Source organism: Syngnathus leptorhynchus, chromosome 14 (assembly GCF_054491065.1).
Source record: "Syngnathus leptorhynchus isolate UIUO chromosome 14, UIUO_Slep, whole genome shotgun sequence".
In the NCBI taxonomy this organism is placed as follows: Eukaryota; Metazoa; Chordata; class Actinopteri; order Syngnathiformes; family Syngnathidae; genus Syngnathus; species Syngnathus leptorhynchus.
In genome coordinates, this window is record NC_141208.1 from 1142446 (window position 1) to 1165457 (window position 23012).

A 23012-nucleotide genomic window follows, 5' to 3' on the forward strand; every position below is an offset into this window, starting at 1 on the left:
AGAGGAGGCGGGGGGGTTGAGGAGGCGGGGAGAGCGAGAACAAGTGTGCCTCCGCTCAAACGCCAGCAGAGCGTTCGCTGCGAGAGGTAGACGAGCGTCAATGCAACTAAAAAGTGCACGAGGACGTGCAAGAGGAGGATTTCGTCTTCTCTTGATTTCCCAATATTGATCACAATAAATAAGTCTTGCTTGGCCTCTCTGATGAGTGGAATCCAGCGGGAATTGACGGAGGTTCGCGCGGCGGCGGCGGCGGCGGGCAACGACGTGCACGCGCACGGCTGAAAGCATCATGAAGCAGCCTTTGTGGATCGTAACTTTGCTCGTCACTTTGCTGCCAGGTAAGAACAAGCACGCGCACACAATATGCATCTGCTTTGTTTGATTTCTTTTTATGGAGTGGTGATGATTGGCAGTTGATGGGTCGCATCTGGAAAGCGTTCAGGTTGAATAATTGCTAATTGATGGCCAATTGATGGCTAAAGGAGCCCAGTGGCGTGACGTCATATTGTCATGTTTTGTTTTGCTCCAAAAGGCGACATGAAAGCTTTGAAGTAGTTTGGACGGACTCTCCCTCCACTTTGCTTTCTTTCTGGTGTCCTTGTCAGTCAACGGAGGGAGAGAGAGAGAGAGAGAGAGAGAGAGATGATGGTGACGCACAACAGTTGGCTTGGGTGTTATGTGTTGACGGACACATGGTTTGGTCTCTGTGTTTGCCTGAATGGAGCCTGATGATCTTAGCGTGGCACTTGACCAAAGCTGAATATTGGCTGGACTTGTAGTTCCAACTGCTGCGTCTGTTCTTTGTGGGAGGAGCGATGGTAACGAAATGACTTTGTGCGTGGTGGTGGTGGTGTGTACCTGCCTTGCCAGGTGGGAAAATGTGCCTCGCCACCTGGGCCCACAAAAGCGTCCGTGGCTGACGTGCGCCGACAGCTTGGAGACTTGGTCGTCGTCTGAAGCTTGACCTCGGATGCATTGCGCGTTCATGGATGGATGGATGGTCCGGGCAGGAGACTGAGATGTGAATTTGATGGCTTTTGGGTTGCTATCAGTGAGGGTCAAAAGTCCATTTTCTGCATCTGGTATTGTCAGTAAGTCAGTTGGTCCATTTTGCCGTCTTCAGCTGTCATTTCCGAACGAGCACCTAAAATGGTCTCGTGCCTTCCTTCCTTCAGTGGTAGTATCAGATCAAAGGCTGGCAAACTTTGCTCTTCACGATTATCTTTTGCCGCATTGAACGTGCAAGCGCCACGTCAACCTGTAACGTAGGTGCAAACCCACCGAGACTCCTTCCACCCTCCAAAAAAAGATATCAGAGGAGCACGTGAAAATCCTAAAAAGCTGCATTCTTCCTGCCTTTTTCGCTCTTTTTTTCCTAATGCATCAAAATGGCGGTCAAGAGCCATGTCAACAAAAAGCGTGACATTTCTTTCCTTCTCTCTTTTGTGTTTCTCCTGTTGCTCGCTCTGCCCATGGACCACCCACGTAAAAATCCATCGAGATTCACGTGGTGACCAATAACTAGCAACTTCTTTCGTCAAAAGGTTACAACCGTGCATTTTCTTGGAGGGGGTGGAGGAAACGATCAAAGTGCCAGACTTTTGTTACAATGTGCTATCGTCACTCGGGACGCCCCAAACTGTTTCAAGGATGGAATTGCACAAAAATGTCAATATTCAGATAAAACAATATGGATATCTTCTTTATTTTGTAGATAGATGTGAAATACCGCCATTGTCGTCAATCTTATCAGGAGTGGCGATGACGGACGGAGTCGCCTCCCCATATGCGGGCGGGAATTGGGGTGGCGACCGATCCCATTTGCCATCCTATCCGATCATCACGGTCGTGGCGGTTTACGAGAAAGCCGCCAAAAAGAAGCTCGTGCGAGAATGAAAGGCTTTGCGGCCAGTTCAATTCCAGATAAAGCCAACCGAGGCCATGCTAATATGGCCAGCGGCGGCTCAACGCACATTCCATATCAAGTCGGCTGCTGGAGCGTCCCCTCGTTGGAACAATATGAGCGTGTGCCGCTCTCTCGTTTGGGTGACGTCGGAGCGTAATCAAAGTTACCCTCTCGAACCTTGAACGACAACTTTAGCGATCAAAGCGAGAAGAACCAAGTCACAGTCAGTGGGTTGCAATTTTGAAAATGACACGTGACATGTTAGCCTGCAGTATGGAAGGCCTCAATTTTTACAGACGGTGTGTTTGAAAAAGAAACGTCAAGAGCTAGGTCCTTTAAGGCGGCAATTTTGTTCTTTCTTTTGGACCTGAGGGAAGGTGTAAAAGGGAACAACAGACACATTGCCCCCCCCCCCTTCCCCATCTCGTCTACGGTGTGCCTGTGTGTAAATGTGTAGCTCAAGTTTAAGCGTAATGCAAACGACAAGCCACGCCAAGCTAACATGAAGAGCACATACCAGAAAGCTTCGTGATCTTTGTGTGTGTGAGAGAGAGAGATGGACCGAGTGGCAGGATGTGGGTGGGGGGGGGGGATGATTTAAAAAAAAAAAAAAAAAAAGATAATTTCTTCTCTTCTTTTAAATAACTGTGTTTCTATAGCAACCGGCCTCTGGAGGAGAGAGAGAGAGAGAGAGAGAGAGAGAGAGAGGAAAGTGGGGGTGTACCAGCGGGAGAGAGTGAGACAGCGTTACCGTGGCAACAGAGGAAGAGGGGAAAGTTTGAAAGGAAGGAAAGAAATACGAGGGTGTAAAAGAAAAAAACAAGTAGAGCAGTTAAAATTAATTAAACGGCAGAGAGTTAATTGAAAATGTAATGAGGTAGTCGGGGACATCCGCAACGGACGTCGGCCGTTAAGTCGTGGGAAGACGTCGAGAGCGGCGCCCTACCTACCAGATGTGTTTTCATTGGACTGACCTGACGAGCGTTTTCAGAAGCGGCCCTGGCGGAGGTCGTCGTCAGCCCAATGCAACATTTTGCCTTCTGGTGGCTTCGATGCCTCTGCAGGCCCCTCACCAAGTGAGCAGGTGGGGGGGGGGGGGGGGGGGCGCACTTAGAGCAGCTTTGATTGTGAGTCACAGTTCAGAAGGCGGCGACCTCCTGCCAGAGCTTGTTGCATAAATGTTCTGGCCATTTTGTTCAATTTCTCCAAATTTCAAGCAGTCTGAGGCATTTTGTGTGGTAAAAAAGCACTTAAGAAATAAAAGGCTCATTTTAGTGCCGTAAATCTGAATTCAATTGTAGTCACATGTTTGAGATGGCAAACAAACGTTTGGTCTGTCAAGTCGTCTTTGACTTTTGCGCCTCTGCGGAACGGATAGCCCTACGTTCTCTTAAAAGCCACAGAAAAAGTTTGCAGACTAAGTTGGTGAACAAAAGGGTTCTTTTTTGTGCCAGAGATTTTTTCACTATTCCCCGCGCCGGCCAGCCGGCCGGCTGCCGCTTAATCCCCAGTAATTAGTCTACTTGTTTGCCGAGGAAGAGCCTACTCTCTGCCGCGTCTTCCCCCCGGTGAGCAAGGAGATAAAAGCACGTCGAGAAGGAGACAGAAAAAAACCCACAAAAAAAAACGACGGCGTCCTCTTCCGCCTTGTAAACACTCTGCGCCTCTTTCATAAGCGCACTTATGTGACACGTGCTCATTAATCATTTCTGTTTGCTGCACTCAAGCTCGCCAGGCTAATTATTTTCCACGAGGAACGGCCATTAGAATTCCTAGCGCATAAATTCATTTTTTTTTCGCCCCCCGCGTGCGCCCAGACATAAAATGGGAAATTGTTTTTCTTCCCGGATTTTTTTTTTTACGGCGGGATAATGAGACGCGAGCGCGCCCGGCCCGGCCCGGCCCGCACCCGCACCGCGCGGGACATGTGTCTATTTTAAGCCGGAGCTGCCGGCCAGCCGCACGCCGGCCAAGCGCCGGCCTGTTTTACATGGACAGCAAATAGCTATTAGGCCCAACTGCCAGCCAGTTAGCCGGCGGCCATCTGCCGCACGCCGCAATTATGCGGCGGGAAATATACTCGTTATGAGCACGCCGCGCATTAACGACCCGGCGCGATTTGGGGGGGCGGACGTGTAGTCGGGGTTTCTCCGAATATGCGGTGCAGTGAGTGCCAACGTGTAGCTAACGTGTGTTGCTAACGTTAAAAAAAAAAAAAAAAAGTTTGGAGACAAGGTTAGGATTGCGGGTCAGGGTTCGTTTGGCTCTCCAATTCTGCTTTGAAGCCGGACGATGGGGCTGGGAAGATGCTTTTTCAGCCCGCTCTGAAATTGGGATGATTGTCAAGGCTGCGTTAAGTTTCCAAATGAGCGTTGAGCCTTCTGTGGTGCAACGGGCGGCTTCCTCCTCGGATTCCTTGGATTGCCACCGGCCGTTTTGCTTCGGCACGATGCGCCGACGAGCAATTAGAAGCTTGTGATAAACGTTGCCAGCAAGCGCTTATCTCAATTCCGTGTCATTGTCTTTGCACAAGCACAAAAAAAAAATTGGCCTCACCGCCGGCGTTGTTGCCGCCGCCGCCGCCACCCTGGAAGCGAGCGGCGTCTGACGATAATCGCACAGATAGCAAACGTCGAACGAGCGAGCGGGGAGACCAAACCATTCATAGTCGGGTTGCAAGATGCTTTCAGGTTTAGGATTGGCCTTTGCCCTTTCAAATGCAGGCAAATGAGGGAAGATCTCAAATTGGGTGAGGGTTCGCTTGTGGCCGACTCGCCGCACTCGACACTCGCTGGCGTGCATGCCATGTGAGGAAAGACCTTTTTCTCTCTCTGTTTGGGCCTCGCTCCGATTCCTGCGTTACCATGACGACGGCACGCTTCCCTCATCTCTCCTTTGTCACTGTTACCATGGCAACGTGTCTCTTTGCCTGCCCACTACCTGTTTGCCTCTTTGTCCTCCCTCCCGCACTCCTCGTCTGGCTTTTGCCTTTTGTTTCCCACCATTTGTCTTTTCGACTGTTGCTTTATTATTTTTTCCTCCCTCTTTGCGTCAATTGTCGATTTGCAACAAAATTTGTTTTTGTTTTGTTTTATAACTATCGAGAGGGATTTAGGTAGATTTTACGCACGGCCGCTGTTGCCATGGCGACACAAGTTTTGGATTTGCTGGTTGCTGGTGAGAGATGAATGTGTGTGTGTGTGTGTGTGGATGGAGAAATGTCAAAATGTAGACAGCAGACTTCAAGGGGGCAGTGGCTCAAACAAACACGGGGGCAGCGACGGGAATGTAGAGCGCTCGTTTGCTCGCTCGCTCACTCGCTCTCTTGTCCAAGACAAAGTGGCTCCTCAAAGGTCACGCTTGACACTCGATGTGGCTTTGGCCAGCCCTTTGTGTGACCCCAGCCGCCCCCTCCCCTTTGCAGGTCCCCCAAGCATTTCAAGAATCGGAACTCCTCCATCAGCACCTCCTGGGCTTCTTCAAAGTCCCGTGTGATATTTTGCCAAGTGCGCCTCGCCGTCCTATCGGGGTCGGCCCGTCCCGTCCCGACCCTCAACCTTCTCCGCTTTGGGAATTCCCCGTCTTTCAGATTCCAGCGCGCGCAGCTTGAGTCAATAGCGCTTTCCCGGCTAATTTGCGCAGCTCTGCATCAATACCCCACGGCTCCCGTCTTGCTTCTTATAAATATTCAAATGCGTTTTCATTTTCTGAAAATACGTGAGTTTTTCTTCTTCCGTTGGTTGTCGTCGTCCTCGTACGTTCAGCCAATGAGAATAATAAGTCAAAATGGCTTAGCTTCCCAGAAATGTACCTTTGGAGGCCTTCATTGGAAAGTCTCCCGATCATAGTTTGAAACTGAACATTTTGTCAGTACTTCCTTTAGATTCATACAAATGAACTTCACATGGTGACAGACAAATGTGAATGACGAGGCAGTCGCACAATTACGAACAGTTTGGAAGTCGAATCACAGGAAAAGCCTTTGTCAGAATTCTGCAGACGTTTGGCTCCGCTTGTGGCAAAAACAGCATTTTTCTTCATTGATGTTTTTTATAGGCAACTGGAAAATTCATCCAATTGGAGGAACATCGCAGGACCGCCGCAAACTCCGAAGCTTACGTGCACGCGACTTCTTATCTTTCCACGCGCGCACTTACAGAGCACAACGCTGCGCCTGAATTGGACGGGAAAAGGTCCACATTTGCCTGAGTCAGATAGACAAAAGCGTGCTACTTGCTGTAAACACGTTGTTTGTGTGCGTGCTGTCACGCAGAGGAGCAGAGATTGACCTCGGGCTAGCACAGCTAATTAAGTGTTCCAGAGAAAAGCAGGGAGGAAAGTGAGTGGGAGGTGAGGAAAAGCAGAGCAAGAGATGCGCGTACATGTGTGTGCCATGGTCACATTTGCTCCCTCCCCAACCAACATGGATTGCTTTCCCCATGCAAAGTGGAAATCCAGTCTTGAAAAACCAAAATAGCCTGCGCCGTTTCAGAGTCCACTCCAGAGTGGCAAGCGCGAAAAGTCGAGGAAGCGCCAAGCCGAGTGTGAAAATGTGCTAAAGTGTGAACAGGCGAAATCGGGAAACACCTTTTCGAATGATGATTTCATTTTCCTCTCAGCCATTGCTGTTTTCTTTTCTTTTGTGAAGTGTGCCGGTGGTCAATGTTTTATGAATGGTGCCGCAAATACACAATCGATGTCTGCTTTTCTATAATTCATGGCCGCCTTTAAATATTTCACTGTCAACAAGCCAATTAGCTTCACATGTGTGTCACGCTTTTTAAGATTGAAGTTTGATCTGCTTCTTGTCCCACTTCCACTGCAACCCCCCCCAGGGGAGGAGAATGTAGGCGGCGTGTGCGCGCTTTTCTCAGCGTGCGTGGATGAGACGCAGCAAGGCAACCTCAAAGAGGCAAAACAGATAAACAGATAAACAGACGGATGGAAATAGTCAAAGTGACAGCTTGGGGGAGGCGAGGGGGGTGAATGGGGGGGGGGGGCTGTCTACCAGGGGCTGAGCTGCCATCATTTGGAAACTTAACGGATTACATTTATGTACTTTAGAAATAGTTTTCCCACTTTATTCACACAATGTAGTATATTTATTTCATCATTTATTTTGTATTTGTTTGAGATTTGTAACAGCTATGTCCATATAAATGAATTGCTTTTGTATGATCATTGTGCATTTCTTTTTCCAATAGTGATGCTTTCCAAATGGGGCACTGCGGCCAGCATCTATGGAAGCGCCAACCATTATTGACGTATTTCTTAAGCATCTCGGCTCAGAAGTTCAAAAAGCAAACAATCGCGATCTTTGCGGGGGTACCAGATGAAAGACGACTTGACTCGTACGTGGCGGCGCTTGGAAGAATCACTCCTAATGCATTCCTCGATTTCCATCTGCAGAACAAAAAGCGCTTCCGTCGTCTCGCTCGAACAAGTCGCACATTAGAAATCAATTGTTGGAGCGCCCGCGTGCAGAATCAATCGGTTTTTGGGGCCCGCCGGAGCCCCAACTAATTTGCATGTGCCTGCTTTCAGAAATTCCCTTTACATTCCCGTGGCCATTTTTTTGTTGTTGTTGGACCTTTTCCTCTACATAGCGGCAGCCAAAAAGCAACTTGGCAGCCCAAAATTCATTCATGGTGTTTCCCCCTCTGAAGTCGGCAGAAGCTACTTTGAACACGAAGGAAGAAGTTTGCTTTCAGCTGTCGGGTTGCCCATGGTCTTTCATGTTAAACTGTGCTGGAGCTTTTTGATGTGCGTGGCGGAGAAAGGAAATCTTTGTTTTCCCGCCTAATTGCCGCTTCGAGAGCCACGCGCTCGTAATACAACTTGTCGATGGGTTTTAATTAGATTATATATATGTACTGTATCTTAGGAGTGGGAAAACTCGTAGTTTAGCTCTTTGCTCTCTTAAGTGGTCCGACGTTCCCGTTTGTGCCGTCCTTAGTAAGCGTTTGACGACGCAGCCGTGCTTTTCATGACGACCCACCCGAGTAGTCGACTCGTCGTCTCTTAAAAGGTGAAATCATGAAATATGAATGACGTGTGTAGCGAGCTCCAATCTTTCCGCATTGTAATTGAAAAATGCATATTTGACTTTGAGCAGACTTTGACTTGTAACATTTCATTTTGCTTCATCTTGGCTTCCAAGTTTTGTTCTGTGAGCTTGTTTGCCCCCCAGCCCATTTACTCCGCTGGAATCTCATCATGTGGTTCCGCCTGAGCAGAGCGCTCCCTCGCTCGCTCACTCGCTCTCATGGCCGATTCTTATTGAAGAGGAAGTAACGGCGCGGCGGTGGCTGCTGACTGAGCGTAGCGCTTATTTGGATAATGACTCATCGGGCCGGGCCGGGCCGGGCCACGCTGGGTCCGTGTTGCTAACGATGGCCGCCTGTCGCATTGTCTGGACTGACGCACGCTTTTGCTTTTGTAATACTCGGCGAGCCTCACGGTCTTGTCTGTCGCCGGCTTCCACTTTTTGGAATATGATAGATCTAACATGTTTGTGAACCGTACCCTGTGACGTTAGCATTTTGCTGCAAGCTAGCATAGCATTGACTCAAAAAGGTACGTTTTGATGCCGGTGCGGATGAGCGCGCAGCTCGATGGGGAAACTCATAATCTGCGACGGACGCGCTCACGCACACCACTCTACGCTTCCTCTCGTTTTTATCGACCCCTCAACATTTACGGCCTTCAGCCGCGCACGTGCTCGTTGGTTGACGCTAACGCTATCAGACGTGTACAATGCACTCACGACAAAGGTCAGACGGGGGGGCGACGTGTGTGCATGTGCACACGTGCACGCTCTTAAAAAGCAATTAAGGGCCTGCAGTAGTCGCAGATGACAAGGAAGAGGTGAATTAAACATCAGCGCCACCAGATGGACGGCAAAGAAAGAGAGCAGATGAATTATTGAGAGCGTCATAAAAAGAAATGAAAGAAGTGAAATGTAAGAAAGCGCAAGCCAATTAGAGACAAGGCTGCAGGGAGCGTGCGTGGGGGTGCACTAGGACGTGCACGTGTATTGGTGTACATGTGTGTGTAGTATGTAAATGTGTTGTGTGGTCAAATCGATAGGTCTGGAGGGTGAAATGGCTCGTTCAAAGAAATCAATGGTGTTCCTCCTTGCAATGCCACTAGGTTGGCATGATTTCAAAAACACACGCACACACACATGCTTACGACTTGTCTTTTCTGTAATTGATCCTCCTAAAACATAAATAGTGGGAATGCTCATCCCCACTTTCTTTCAGACCGATATCAGGATCGGCTGTTTACCGATACCGAGTGGCCATACCGCATACATGGACTTTCAAAAGAGGTTGCACGTGTCGTAAACTTTGTGTTGGCCCGTTTGGGGCAACCTGGTGTGTTTCCTCCCTCCCTGGTGAGTGTGAGCATCAACAGCGATGAGTCAGAGCCACTCACACAATGTGAGTCACAATTAAAGCTTACACAAGCTGGACCAGTAGTCCCCAATTGTTTTCCCTTTTTTGGCACAGTGACTTTCTGACAAATATGTCAGTCACATTTGAGTCACCAACAGGTGGCGATATTGTGGCTCGTGGGACTCATGACAATTGATCAATTATGATGGGTGGGATTCCTTACAATGGATCAATTATGATGGGTCATCCACAAGCGCAATATGAATCAGAAAACCATGTTTGGATCAGCACGGATAAAATATTCTTGTGTAAATAAATGTGGCTTGAGTTCTCCTTCAAAACTATGGCTGAAAATAAATTGAATTGATCCAATGAGTTTTTGCAAGCACTGAACATGTTTTTCTCACTCTGACACGTGCAGTCTTTGTGTGGGCCTTGAACACAACAGCGAGGCTCCTCGCTCATGTCAATGAGCTAGCTGCACTGAGCCACAGCAAAGCCTCAAAATTCAACCAACCAAAAGTCACTCAGTCAAACCCGTGCAAATGACAAAGCACACACGCACACAAAATGTGTGGCGCACTAAACCTCTGCGGGAAGGCCTGCAGGCTTTTTTTTATTTTTTTTCTGCAATCTTGCAGACGAGCAGCATTCTCATTTGGAGCATTCCGATAACTGGATTGTCAGAGTACGAAAGAAGGCAGAGAGAATCCAGGAAAGATGTTGTAAATAAGAGAGAGGAAGCACACGGGAAAGGAAAGGAAATCACCAGGGAATGCTGATGGTGGAGAATGCTGACGAGCGTGTGTGTGTTCCTTGTGTTGTGGGAGGAGGATGAGAAGGGTGCTGATGTATCCCGTAGGGTTAATTACATCTCTGTTCTCTGTCACTATGATTCTCCCGTCTACAATGTGAGCCGCCGCCGCTGCAGGCTGACAGGACGCACACACCCAAACACACACACACACACACACACACACACACACACACACACACACACTCTTGTATCCCGGCCGGCCCTGTAATGTCCATAAATGAGCTAAAAATGAAGCTATGGTTCGACCTTGAATATTTGAATAAGATCAAAGAGTTTCTGTGTAATTGTATTGTCCATGATGAAATTTCCATACCGCCATTCCTCAAAGGCTGTTTCACTTTGCCACCTGAAATTCAGTAGCTCGAGAAGGCCCGCCAGACCAGAAACCAGAGCGGGAATGGACCTCGTTTTAGGCTGGTTTCCTCCTAAAGCCGTGCTCTAGAAGCCAGGTCGGTAAAGGGCCAGGAAGTTGGCCATTTTGGCTCAAATTGGGCATTTGCGTGAGTGAGTGAGTGAGTGAGTGAGTGAGTGAGTGAGTGAGTGAGTGAGTGAGTGAGTGAGTGAGTGAGTGAGGAGAAAGAATGAGTACGTTTGTGTGAATGTGTGTTTATGTGTATGAAGCGCCTGCCTTAATTAGCACGCAAGACTTGCTTTGAGAATATGAAACAACATTACCTGATGATGCAAACGAGTGCAAACTGTCGCCTCCGCACCTGAAACACGATGATGTGTGTGTGTGTGTGTGTGTGTGTGTTTGTGCGCCTGCTGCACTTGTAGTCTTAACACGGCGCGGCGGTAGCCAAAAGGCTTATTTTGCCGGGGGAAATGCGAGCGTGTAAGCAGAATCCTTTGTACTGTGGGATGGGGGTTGGAAAGAAGAAGGAAAAAAAAAAGAAAGAGCAGCTCCGCAAAACACAAAATCAAATGCCTGCATACACCAACACACAAACACACATTCGAGGAGCAGTGAAATGAGTTGAGAGACCTTGAGAAGTCGCAAAAGGAACAACAATCGGATGGCAGAATGAAAATAAGACTGTCGTGTTGTTTCAAGTTGACTGCGCATTAGGCTTAGCTTTTGCTCTTAGCTTTAGCCACCTTTTTTTGAAGTCAGAAAAGTGTGACGAAATTCAGCTGCTATTATTGGACTACGTTCGTGAGGTTATTATTTTGCACTTTGTTTACAAATGAATGTCAGTCATCTCGATACGGGACGCCGTTTTGTCTGCTTTTGTTTGCAGCGCCGTGCGTTCGCTTTTCCCAGGAGCCGGCCGACCAGTCCGTGGTCCTGGGTGAGCGCGTGGTCCTCTCCTGCGTGGTCTTCAACTACAGCGGCATCGTGCAGTGGACCAAAGATGGCCTGGCGCTGGGCGTGGGCGAGGGCCTCCGAGGTCAGACACTTTCATACACAGCGCCAACATTTCTGGCCTTGTCATACCAAACCAAAGAGGCTTCATACAACTATATTTCTTTTGATTAAAATGTTCCAGATTTTGTGAGTTAGAAAAAAGATATACTAAAGAGATTTGTATACACTTGTGATGAGCTGTAGTTGGGCCATCTTCCCCACACTCGTCGGTTTCCCGCTGAGTTAGTGCCGCTAGCCGCTAAGCTAAAAGGAAGCAAATGGCCCGCCCGACGAACCTTTTTTATATTACTCGGCCTTGACGTAGGTTTTCTCGCCTTTACGAGCGGCGATTAACGTCGGGGCGACACTTGAAGAATGGATGCCCTCTTGTACTCCGGCTCGCCGTCTTTGTGGATTTTTATTGTCCGAGGCGAGCGCGGCGGCGGCGGCGGCATCTGCAGTCGCCGCCGGAATCTCAATAAAAAGTTATTAAATGTCAAGTGCCGTGGCTTAATGGAGGCTTTATAATCACTTTAGCGTCTCCTTCGGAAAAAAATGTGTGCTGTTTATTAATTGTGGCGAATGGACCTCGGGGCTTTTGTAGAAGGCTTATCGCCTTTTATTGGTCGTATTTGAAAAATTTCAAGCTTTCAAAATGGACGCCGCTTCATTCAATACCGCATGACTTACACTCGCCAATCCATATGGATGGACGGATTTTAAAAGCACCATAGCAGATGAAATACAACCATTGTTGGAAGTGTAAATCAACAAATACAATTAAAAAGTTGGGCAATAACATCTTTTTACAAGCATCCGTGCACTGGCACTCAGACGTGTGCTTTTCTGACCTGATGCGAATTTTGTCTTCTACTCAATTTAATTCACAGGTTCAGTAAAGGCCAATACAGACACACATGCACGCACACACACATAGACACACACCTCCATCATCTCTGGCTTTATGTGTCTGCCTCAGTCCCTTCCTCCTCCTCCTCCTCCTGCTCTTTGTCCTTGCAGCGGTGTTCTCCAGCAGCCAGAAAAGCGTCTGCATTTGATCAACATGTCGTCCCGGTTTCCCCGCCAGCATGGGCTGTCACCCGGCCGGATTGGTCTTCTTTAAATGGGATGCGAGTGATCTTGTCGATCTCCCCTCGGTTGTTGTTTTTACCACTAGACGGAGACTAAAAGCACCGCTTTTGATGGAAATCATCCTGCCTACGAATGTAGCGCTTTTGATGTTGAGATAACTCAAATGGTCTTCCCCTGTGGAAAATATTAGAAATGCAGTTATTCTGTCGCAGCCACAAAAAAAGTGTCATACTATAAATCTGTCACATTATATTCTTCCCCCCCAGCCCCACCCCCACCTCTTTTTGCGATCGCATGTTAGCTTGTTCTCATCATTCCGGCCATGTTTTGCACCTGGCGGGCATGCCTTCCTTCCTTCCTTCCTTCCTTCCTTCCTTCCTTCCTTCCTTCCTTCCTTCCTTCCTTCCTTCCTTCCTTCCTTCCTTCCTTCCTTCCGTCCTTCCTTTCGTCCTTCCTTTCACCTCATCCTCCACCGGGGTGCCGTCACGTCTCTGGTTGCTATGCTGCAAGGTACCCGAGTGGATGATGTCATCTGGGCTAATACTTTTGTCCAGCATTGCCCCCCCTGGAAATCCAGCTCCCCCTGCCTTTTCTCCCTCACTTGCTGCAAGCACCTGCTGGCCTGCCTCCGCCATCTGAATCCATGATGTGATGCCCACACGTCGGCGTGCGCCTCCTAGTGGAAAGTCTCACTCGTAATTATTTGTCAGAATCAGAGGACAGTGTAAGAACAAAGTCTACAACAGGAAGGTCTGCTGTAAAGTTGCCAAAAATAAAATTAAAAAAATTGGCAATATGACCAATAAACAGCCCAAAGTGAACAGGAACTCCGGCAATCTCCGACTGTGGACAGTAGTACGGGCAGAGAGGGGTTTAAAAGTCGTATCATTCCTTGGATTCGCCGTGAAAAGTGGTGCGAAGGTGCCAACCCACCTTGCTGCTTCGTTTCATCTTTTCATTTGTTTTTCAGCCATCCTGACAAAAGCTGGCGCAGCGCTTCCACATGCACCTTTCAAAAAAAAAAAAAAAAAGGTGTACAATCAAAGTGCGCCACCAGCAATTTGCCTCATGATGCAAAACTTTTATCTTCCCCTTGGGTTTGCAAATCCCTGACCCCATGACATCTTTATGATGAGCACGTTTGAAACGTTGCCCCTCGTGAGCTCAATGGTTGACGCTTTGTTTCCAAAGTAAATTTTTGTTTTCTTCCCCCAGCGTGGCCACGGTACCGAGTGCTGCGCGCCCTGGACACGGGCCAGTACAACCTGGAGATCTCCCGCGCCGAGCTGTCGGACGACTCGCTGTACGAGTGCCAGGCCACCGAGGCCGCCCTGCGCTCACGCAGGGCCAAGCTCAACGTCCTCAGTGAGTCACGCAGACAGCTCAGCACAATTCCACCCTCGCGCGGTCCTGGACGTGACACTATGTCAGAAAGCACCCGATGATACATTTGATGCGCTTGTATCATTTGAGCCATGACATTACATTTTGGAAGCTGTCATACGTCGCCATATCAATTTTCTTTTCACCGATAGCTCGGCCGATACGATAAATCACGTAAATGGAAGTTGTTTGAAATGGAATGAAAAATGAACGCGTGAATGAAAACCATGTGTGTGTGCGTGCACCCATTCGTCCTGCAGTCCCCCCCGAGGACCCGGTGGTGGAGGGCACCCCGGAGCTGCTGCTCATGGCCGGCACGCCGCACAACCTCACCTGCGTCACCCGCGGCGCCAAGCCAGCTGCGCATATCCAGTGGCTCAAGAACGGCCTGCCCGTCGACGGCGCCCACCAGTCCACGGTGACTCAAACACGTCGTCCGTCCGTCCACCCGCAGCGTAGGCTCTGGTTAAATACGAGAGATGTCTGTCAAACTGTTGCTCGGCTAAGCAGAGCTGCAGTGTCGTCGCCTGCGCTTAGTCACTTTGTGAATTTCCGACCTCGTCCAAATGGTTTAGCGTCACGTGCTGTCAAATTGGGACACTATGTACCTGGTTTGGATTGAATCCAGATCAATTGGTTGTTTCGGACTCCGCCCACAACGGTTTTTGCTAAGTGAATCAAGTACGACATAAAATCTAATCTAAAGCCTTTCGCAGGAAGAAGCACAAAAAGAGACGAACAAATTCTGTGAGAGCCGCACTTAATCTCACACGCCGAGCGACGGATTAAAGAGGGGTTACGGCTACAAAAGCAGAACAAGTTCACTTTCAATTCCCAGCAAAGCTACTTCATCTTGTTTGTTGGCTCATTTTTATGCTCGTTGCCTCCGGCGCACGAGAGGAGGAATTTGAGAGTATCTAGCCCAAAGCAAACTCAGGAGGCTCAAAAAGAGCACCATGCAAACAAAAGCTTTGAAAGAAAGAAAGAAAGAAAGAAAGAAAGAAAGAAAGAAAGAAAGAAAGAAAGAAAGAAAGAAAGAAAGAAAGAAAGAAAGAAAGAAAGAAAGAAAGAAAGAAAGAAAGAAAGAAAGAAAGACAAAACGTCAAAAAAGTGCCTTGTTTCAAGGTCGCTAAATAGGTTTTTGTCAACTGTCAGTCGTCTCTAGTGTTGAGCGTCTTGTCGTTTTTGGGAGTAACGTTTTGAGTGTTCAGTCCACGTGAACGGATCACATGCGTGATTTTAATCCTTGTTGCTGCAACATTGTCGACGATGAAACAAACATGCGACGGACTCCCTAAAGTACTTTGGAAAAAAAAAAATCATAATCAGGCATGTTTTTATCAATAACAAGTGGAAAGCAGCTAACCTTTTAAATGTCATCATTTGCATGATGGGAACACTTTGCCCTCTTTCTCCCACCTCCACACACACACACACACACACACACACACCACCACACTTGCTCTCCCTCCCTCCCTCCCTCCCTCCCTTCCTCTCGACTCCACTGGTGAAATCATGCCTGAAAGCTCCGCCGCAAACACACTGGCTCACGTATGCACACGCAGCAGCAGCAGCAGCAGCAAAGCGTGACTCACCCTCTTTGACATGTTCTTGCACCCGTTTTTCCAAAATGCAATGTTCCCGTGCCGTCCTGCCAGGAGGTGCTGCCGGACCGCAAGAGGGTGACCACCAGGAGCTACCTGCCCATTGTGCCGCTGGACACGGACAGCCACAGCAACTTCACCTGCGTGGCCAGCAACCCGGCCGTGCCCATGGGCAAGCGGGTCAACATCATGCTCAACGTGCACCGTAGGTTCTTGTGTAACTCATAGTACCGCCCACTAGCGTACTAGCTAACGCACAATGTAAGGCTAACTAATAGCAGTGTGAGCGACAATTGACATATCTTCTTGATCCTCTGCAAAAAAAAAAAATAATCATCTTGACTGCAGCTTTCACGTCTCTGTGTATCTCTCCATTCTACCGCCCCCCAGTGGCCAAGTGGTGCAAATAAAAAAAAAACGGTTTGCTCAATATGGTCTATATTTGGCCGTGTCTTCAGATCAGCCGACGGTGACGCTGTCCATCGAGCCTCGCTCGGTGCTGGAGGGCGAGAGGGTCACCTTCACCTGCCAGGCCACGGCCAACCCCCCCATCATGGGCTACAGGTGGGGATGAGCGCCGCCTCGGCCGCACTGGCGGCGCTTTGGCTAAAGACCGCGTCTTCTGTCCGTGTCAGGTGGGCCAAGGGCGGCGTGCTGCTGGAGGGCGCCCGAGAGAGCGTGTTTGCCACCACGGCCGACCACTCCTTCTTCACCGAGCCCGTGTCCTGTCAGGTGTTCAACGCGGTGGGCACCACCAACGTCAGCATACTGGTGGACGTCCACTGTGAGTTTTTTGGATCCTGTCAATTAATGATTGACTGGCTTGCCGCCGTAGCCGTCGGCGATGCTTCCTAATGGGCCATTTTCCCCATTTCTGACGTCTCTTTGTCCCAGTCGGACCCATCCTGGTGGTCGAACCGCGACCCATTGCAGTGGACGTGAACTCTGATGTCACCCTGAACTGCAAGTGGTCTGGAAACCCTCCGCTCACCCTCACCTGGACCAAGAAGGGCTCCAATATGGTGAGAGCCTGCCTGACGGTCTACGTATTCCAAACAGAACCTCATCCAACTCTCAACTTTATTATTTGTGACGAGCGGCTCTCAAAACAGGGCTAGAAAAAAATAATGGGCAGGTTGGAGTCACGGAGTATATCGCAGCCCGACCCAGTGGGAATTCACCAGAAACTCAGGTTTAGTCACTCCGGGCTTGCCTCCGACTTCTCCAACTTTTGTCCCAGTCGAGCTCATTGCTGTCCGGTCACGTGGTTGGCACAATGCAAAAAAAAAAAAAAAGGGGACACGCTTGGCCAGACGGAAAAGCGTGTCACCGGCAAAGACTTCAATTGATGTTTTCTTTTTAAAGGCAGACTTCATAAATGTTTGCTCAGTTGTAAAGTAGACACTTTGTCGAAAGACTCTCCGTGTCTTAAATCTTTAATTCATGCCCAACAGTTTAAGAGAAAGCTCCAGGAGAAAAAAGCTAATGGAGCCTGCTGAGTAAATCAACATGTTTTATGAATTAAATATGCGGCTCTGGCTGGCCGGCCCAGTCTGGCTGCCTCGATTCCTCCCGAGCCGTTGACTCTCGTTTGTGTGTGCGTGCGTGCAGGTGCTCAGTAACAACAACCAGCTTTACTTGAAGTCGGTGAGCCAGGCGGACGCCGGCCAGTATGTGTGCAAGGCCATCGTGCCGCGCATCGGCGTGGGCGAGACCGAAGTCACGCTCACGGTCAACGGTGAGTCGCCAGCTACCTTTTGTGATGCTACAAATGTCTTTACAGTATTCAAGCTACCAGCTTTTTTCCAAATACACAATGTCTTTGTAGGATTAGTTCGACGATAAGGGGGGGGGAAAAAAAAAAAAGAACGATACGTATTTAACTTGTCTCGCCCCAACCAGGCCCGCCCATAATCTCCAGCAATCCGGTCCAGTACGCCGTGCGGGGTGAGCGAGGCGAGATTAAGTGCTACATTGCCAGCACGCCCCCACCGGACAAGATCGTAAGTCTCGCTTACATCTTTTTAACTGTACCAAGCGACTGCTGATTTTTTTTCCTCATACTAGCGCTGCTTATCTGTTTTTTTATATGTCGTTTTTTTTTTTTTGTCCTGAGTGTCACATTTACAACCTCTTGAATACAGCACGAGTTTCATTCTTGGAAAAAATGTTTTTTCCCCTTCAAAGCACACTTGATGGAAATATCTCACAAAGTGATGGATCATTTTGCGTGTGTGAGAACATTTTTATAAAAAAAAAAAAAAGCGGCAATTACCCAATTTTCGCTTCGCCGACATGACAGAAATCAGAGCTTTTAGGAGGTTTGCCAAGCCTCAAGCCCCAGGCCCGGCCGGACCCGCCAGCGTATAATGCGATGCGACATTATAGTAGCGGCTTAATGCACAGACACAAGGACTTATAAAAAATGCAGCGTGTCAGAGTGTGTGAGAGTGTGCCGCCCGATATTCCGAAAGAAATCCGTCGATGTGCACATTCTTGGCCATAAAGAGGGAAGATCTGCAGGAATTTACGCCACGCAAGCCACGAGGGCTAATGCAAGGTGCGACTAATCACATTTCACTTCTCTTTTAGCCAGCCGGCGCACACGCCGAGCAGGCCCATCCGTCCCGTCTCGGTGTCTTAACGTTGTGTCTGTGGTTCTTTTCCAATATCTGCCTATTTAGTTTTTCTTTACATCTCGAATGGCAAGCGAGCGAGCGAGGTCCCTTAAGCGTACGTGTTGCAGGTGTGGGCGTGGAAGGAGAACGTGTGGGAGAAGGAGAAAGGCACGCTGATGGAGCGCTACACGGTGGAGCAGAGCAAGCCACCGTTGCAGGGCGGCGGCGTGCTCTCCACGCTCACCATCAACAACGTCATGGAGTCTGACTTCCACTCGCCGTACAACTGCACCGCCTGGAACTCCTTCGGGCCTCGCACCATGATCATTACCCTGGAGGAGACCGGTACGGAAAGGCAACGAGAGCTCCAAAAAGAACGGGGGCTCGCTCGGGATAAAAACTTTTTTTCAGACATCGTCCCGGTGGGGATCATCGCCGGTGGCACGGTGGGCTCGTGCATGCTGGTGCTCCTGCTGCTGCTGGCCGTCGCCTTCTTCCTGTACCGCCAACGCAAAGCCGGTGAGTCGCTCGCCTCTGCCGCATATGCCGTCCGTCCAGCCGCTCATAAATATTCCGACCGGGTGGCAGCCTCCGAGCGCCCGCCTCTCATTATTCCATACCTATGTTGTTGTTTTTGGACCAATGATAACGGCCTAGTGTTTAGGTTTCAAAGGCTGATAGCATTCCGCTTAAAGTGGACGGCGCAAATGTCCCTCGCAGGTCGCCGAGGGGTGACGCTGAGCAAAGCCGACATCAAAGTGGAGACGGTCAACAAGGAGACGCGCGGTCTGGAGGAGGAAGCGGCCAGCGTCTCCACGGCAACGCGCATGGTCAAGGCCATGTACTCGGTGAGTAGCAGTCGCCACAACCCGCCCTATTCGTTTTGTTTTGTTTTGTTTGGCTTCTAAACAGACAAATTGGGAGAGCTCATTTGTAGATGAGGTAGGGAAAGGAGCGGACTAGCCAAATATTAGATTTCACAAATAATTGAGTCTCATTTCAGTTTTTGGTTTTCACTGTGTATCGTTTAATGTAGTAACTATGAATAAATGTTCCAATTGTTTTGCTTGTTTTTGTCATCATTTCCAAGAAATCCTTCAACCAATTATGTCGTGACATTATTTGTAGTTGTGATTGGGAATTCAATTCTTGAATAGCATTTTAGCATCAATTCATTCTCGTTTTATTGGCAGCTCATCTTTGATTGAATCAAATCAATATTTTGTGACTTGACAAGATTCTCCTTTTGGTTTTCACGACTAACTCAATGAATCAAGAAAAGGTTCCATGCGCATGTCAAATGGTAAACATTTCATGTGATTCTTCGTGAGTCAAACAGGCAAGACCAATGAGCTCAATGAATAAAAGTTGCAACTCTCTTTTCCTCCCTGTCTTCCTTTTCTCTGGACGTCCGTCCCTCCTCCTTTCCCTCCGTCCATCCGTCTGTGTGTTTTGTCGTTTTGACGGTTTAGTTTCTGCCCTCTGTCTCCCTCTCTCCCTCCACTCAGCCCTTCAAAGACGACATGGAGCTCAAGCAGGAGGTGCGCAGCGAGGGCGACACGCGCGACGACTACGAGCTCAAGGTAGGGCGCCGACTCGGGCTTTCAGGTTAGGGCTTCGAACGAGCGAAAGCCAAGCTCGCTCACACGCTCGGACGTTAGCTTTTGGCTTACTAGCTAACTAGGCTGAGGGTTTCTAATAACTTGTGTTAGGATTGCAAATGAGGGATTCAAACGAGATCGCACAAGGTTTCACACTTGATCCTTTTTGGAGGCTAAGACTTGCATTTGCAATTTCAGGATCCGACAAACGGCTACTACAACGTGCGAGCGACCACCCACGACGAAGCTCGCCCTCAGTCTCGTGCCGTCCACTACCAGGGAGACTTCCGCTCCCCCAACTCCAACAGCGGAGCAGGCGGTGGCGCCGTTTCCGCCGCCCTGGCCGCCGCCCCCAGCGCGGTGCCAGGCTCCCGGGCCGGCTGCTATGACCCGCGACCCCCATCCCGTATGTCCCACTCCACCTACGCCCAGTTCAGCACCCTCACCCGGGCAGCCGCCGCAGCCCAGCAGGCACCGCCTGACCCGCCGGCGGACTACCCGGGTGATTACCCGGGGGACTGCGGGTTACTGGACGGCACCACCCAGCTGGCCTACGACAACTACGGGTACCCCTCGCAGTATCACGGCTATCGCGTGGCCTTTGCGCCGCCCGTGGAGGAGGGCCCGGCTTACGAGATGTACCCCACGGGACCGGGGAGCAGACCGGAGCAGCAGAGCCCCGAAGCGGAGAAGTACGGCACGGCTACCCGCTTTTCATACTCGTCGCCCCCTTCTGACCACTCGCAGAAACACACGCAGAGGATGCAGACTCACGTGTGAAGGCAAACCACATGCGCTGGCGTTAGCGATATGAATGCTAATCGGCGCTAACTACAATCAGCAAAGAAGAGCACTTCTGACCATTTTGGCTAACTTGAACTTTTATCCCGTGTAGACATGCGGTTAACCCAAATCTAGTTTCTAAATGATAGGAAATTGAATTGCAATGACAAAACCTGGAGGACTTATGTCTAAAATTGAACAGGTCGGCCATTTTGTGTCCAAGTGACCAATTGGGGCGAAAGCCGACTCGAGTGCCTCACCACTTACTGTTGTTACCTCACTGATCCAGTGAGCGGCTCATTAGAAAACCCATGAAAAAGTCCCACATCCAAAATTGATCAGGAAGTCCGCCTTTTTGAATGATTTCCAACTCTGCTCTGAGCGAGCTATGTAGCCCCGGGCTAGTTGCGCGAACTCGTTGGGAAAAAAATACCGATTAGTCCAAATGTGGTGGCTGTATCTGTCAATCAAAAAGGACTATTTTTTTTGTTTGAAAACCCGGACACCAAGCGAGTCGTTCCACAATGAAGCCCTCTTCTAGCAATGAGGGCATTTAACCATTTTGAGAACGAGGTCCGTGCTCGTATGTTGACATTTTGTACAAAAACAAGCCACATATCTTTCCATGCACTGCAGCAACATGGCAGCTTGTTGAAGACATAAAGCCGCGAGGGCACTCTCTCTTCCAGGAGCAGGTAGCAAAGCAAATTTTCTACGCTCATTTTGACATTGGCTTTTAAGTCCATTTGGTGACTTGAGGTTTGTTTTTCAAAAAGAAAATACCTCTGCACCCTGGATCCTCAAGTGTCAAAGTGTGTTTGTTTGTCGTCACTTGCCCAGTAGACTAGTCTTCTCTTTTTAATTTATCCTGAAATGAGGAGTACTTCATAAAAATGATTATTGTATTTTTATTAAAAAAAAACAAAAAAAAGTCATCATAAAAAAAAAACGGGACCAAAGTTTCAGAGTTGTGCGACACTGGATTTTTAAGACCAACATTTTCACCAGGGATGGATGGACGACGGACAACGAGGGGTCTTTTTTGTTTTGTTTTGAATCTGAGCCCCTCAGACCACCAGTCCCCCGTGACTGGAATGCCTTTTTGGACAGCAGGTGACTGCTGGTTTTCCACAGTGGAGTCTTAACATATCAAGGTGAAGCTGCAAAGGCTTCTGTGGAGCTCATTTTGCTACTGTAAACATGTCAATGACATGCCAATATAATGGGAACGACACAACATGTAAACATGTAATGCTTCCTGAATGCAGCAAAAAACAAAATGGCGGTGTTTGTTTTTACTTTATGGTCTTTGCCAATTGTGAGTGAGCTTGCAGTGTTCACCGCTGATGTCTCATCCATATTTCTTGTCTTCGTGCTACGCCCTCAACATGCAAACTGGCTCATCAAAACGCAGCACATGACAGTACTCGGTCATTTCATCCGATTTTTTCATTCTCTCGAAGTTTTGGATGTATTTCAGAACAAGTATTTTTGTTGACTCGATATTGACAGTCAAGATCGTATCATGTCCATGGTCCAGTTTTGATTTTTCCAGTGATGTTTGATATTCCGCCACATAAGATAGCCTTTGTCTTTTAATTGTATAAATGTTTTAGAAAAAAAAAGGTTTTTTTTTTTCCATGTGTCAAATTATTTTGTATTTTTTCATACAATTCCAAAAAATAAAACTGTTTTCATACAAAAAAGATGCAAATTTTAACTCGTACTCAGTTGTTAGCTTATCGATTTTATTCTTTCCCCCGTTTGAAAATGATTCTCGGTAAAGGAAAAACAACATATACCCAGTTGCTGTATTGAAAATAATTTTAGTCATTTGTATGGTTAAAATTCTGTGAAAAAAAAATGAGACCCCGATCGTTTAGTCTGTTTTTCATGTTCATTTCTGTCTTGCTCATCTTGCCCACCCCCCTCTCCACACACCATTTGCCATTTCTCCTTTCTAATCACGTCTTTTTTCCCACAGACTTCTCCTTTATGCCTCATTCGTCTTTTCCAACATGATTAGAAAGCGCAGTTAATTGCTCTTTTTTTATTGAAAATAATTGGGTATTTTGCTGAGGACAAAGATTTGTTTTGTGTGTTTTTCATGTTATTTTCTACACATGCCTCTCAATATCGTCAATCAACCCCCTACCGATGGATTTCCGCTTATGTCTTCCCGATCTTTTGTTTCTTCAACTCATGCATTTCCACACTTTGTTTCCTTTATTCCTTATTTTTCTGCACTCCCGTTCACCTTGGGAAAACTCTCCTCTCCTTGGTGCCCGGGGATGAAAAATGAAGAGGAGGGCAAGCGGCTGGCCCTTCATTACTTTGCGCCACGTCGCTGATATTTCTGCTTTCTCCTTTTGCCTGAGATGTAATGTGGAAAATAACCTTCACAGCTCCTCTTGCCCACTTTTTTTCTCCGATTTTATTTCCCCCTTCTCATCTCACGCG

General features: G+C 48.5%; 1 protein-coding gene across 2 annotated transcripts; it reads left to right on the top strand.

The window, feature by feature from the left end:
• The first annotated feature begins 15 nt into the window (after positions 1-15).
• Positions 16-22408, top strand: kirrel1b (kirre like nephrin family adhesion molecule 1b). Of its 2 annotated transcripts, XM_085930184.1 has the most exons (15): positions 272-338; positions 11365-11514; positions 13779-13928; positions 14207-14364; positions 15605-15755; positions 16009-16114; positions 16186-16334; positions 16445-16572; positions 17162-17288; positions 17453-17553; positions 18297-18513; positions 18580-18687; positions 18889-19016; positions 19677-19751; positions 19968-22408. In XM_085930184.1, exons 1-15 carry the CDS (start codon positions 290-292, stop codon positions 20547-20549), a joined length of 2379 nt encoding a protein of 792 aa, XP_085786310.1. In that variant the 5' UTR covers positions 272-289; the 3' UTR covers positions 20550-22408. The 2 variants fall into 2 exon arrangements, with proteins under 2 accessions (XP_085786309.1, XP_085786310.1); XM_085930183.1 differs by having other exon boundaries at positions 16-338; positions 18297-18687.
• The last annotated feature ends 604 nt before the right edge of the window (positions 22409-23012 follow it).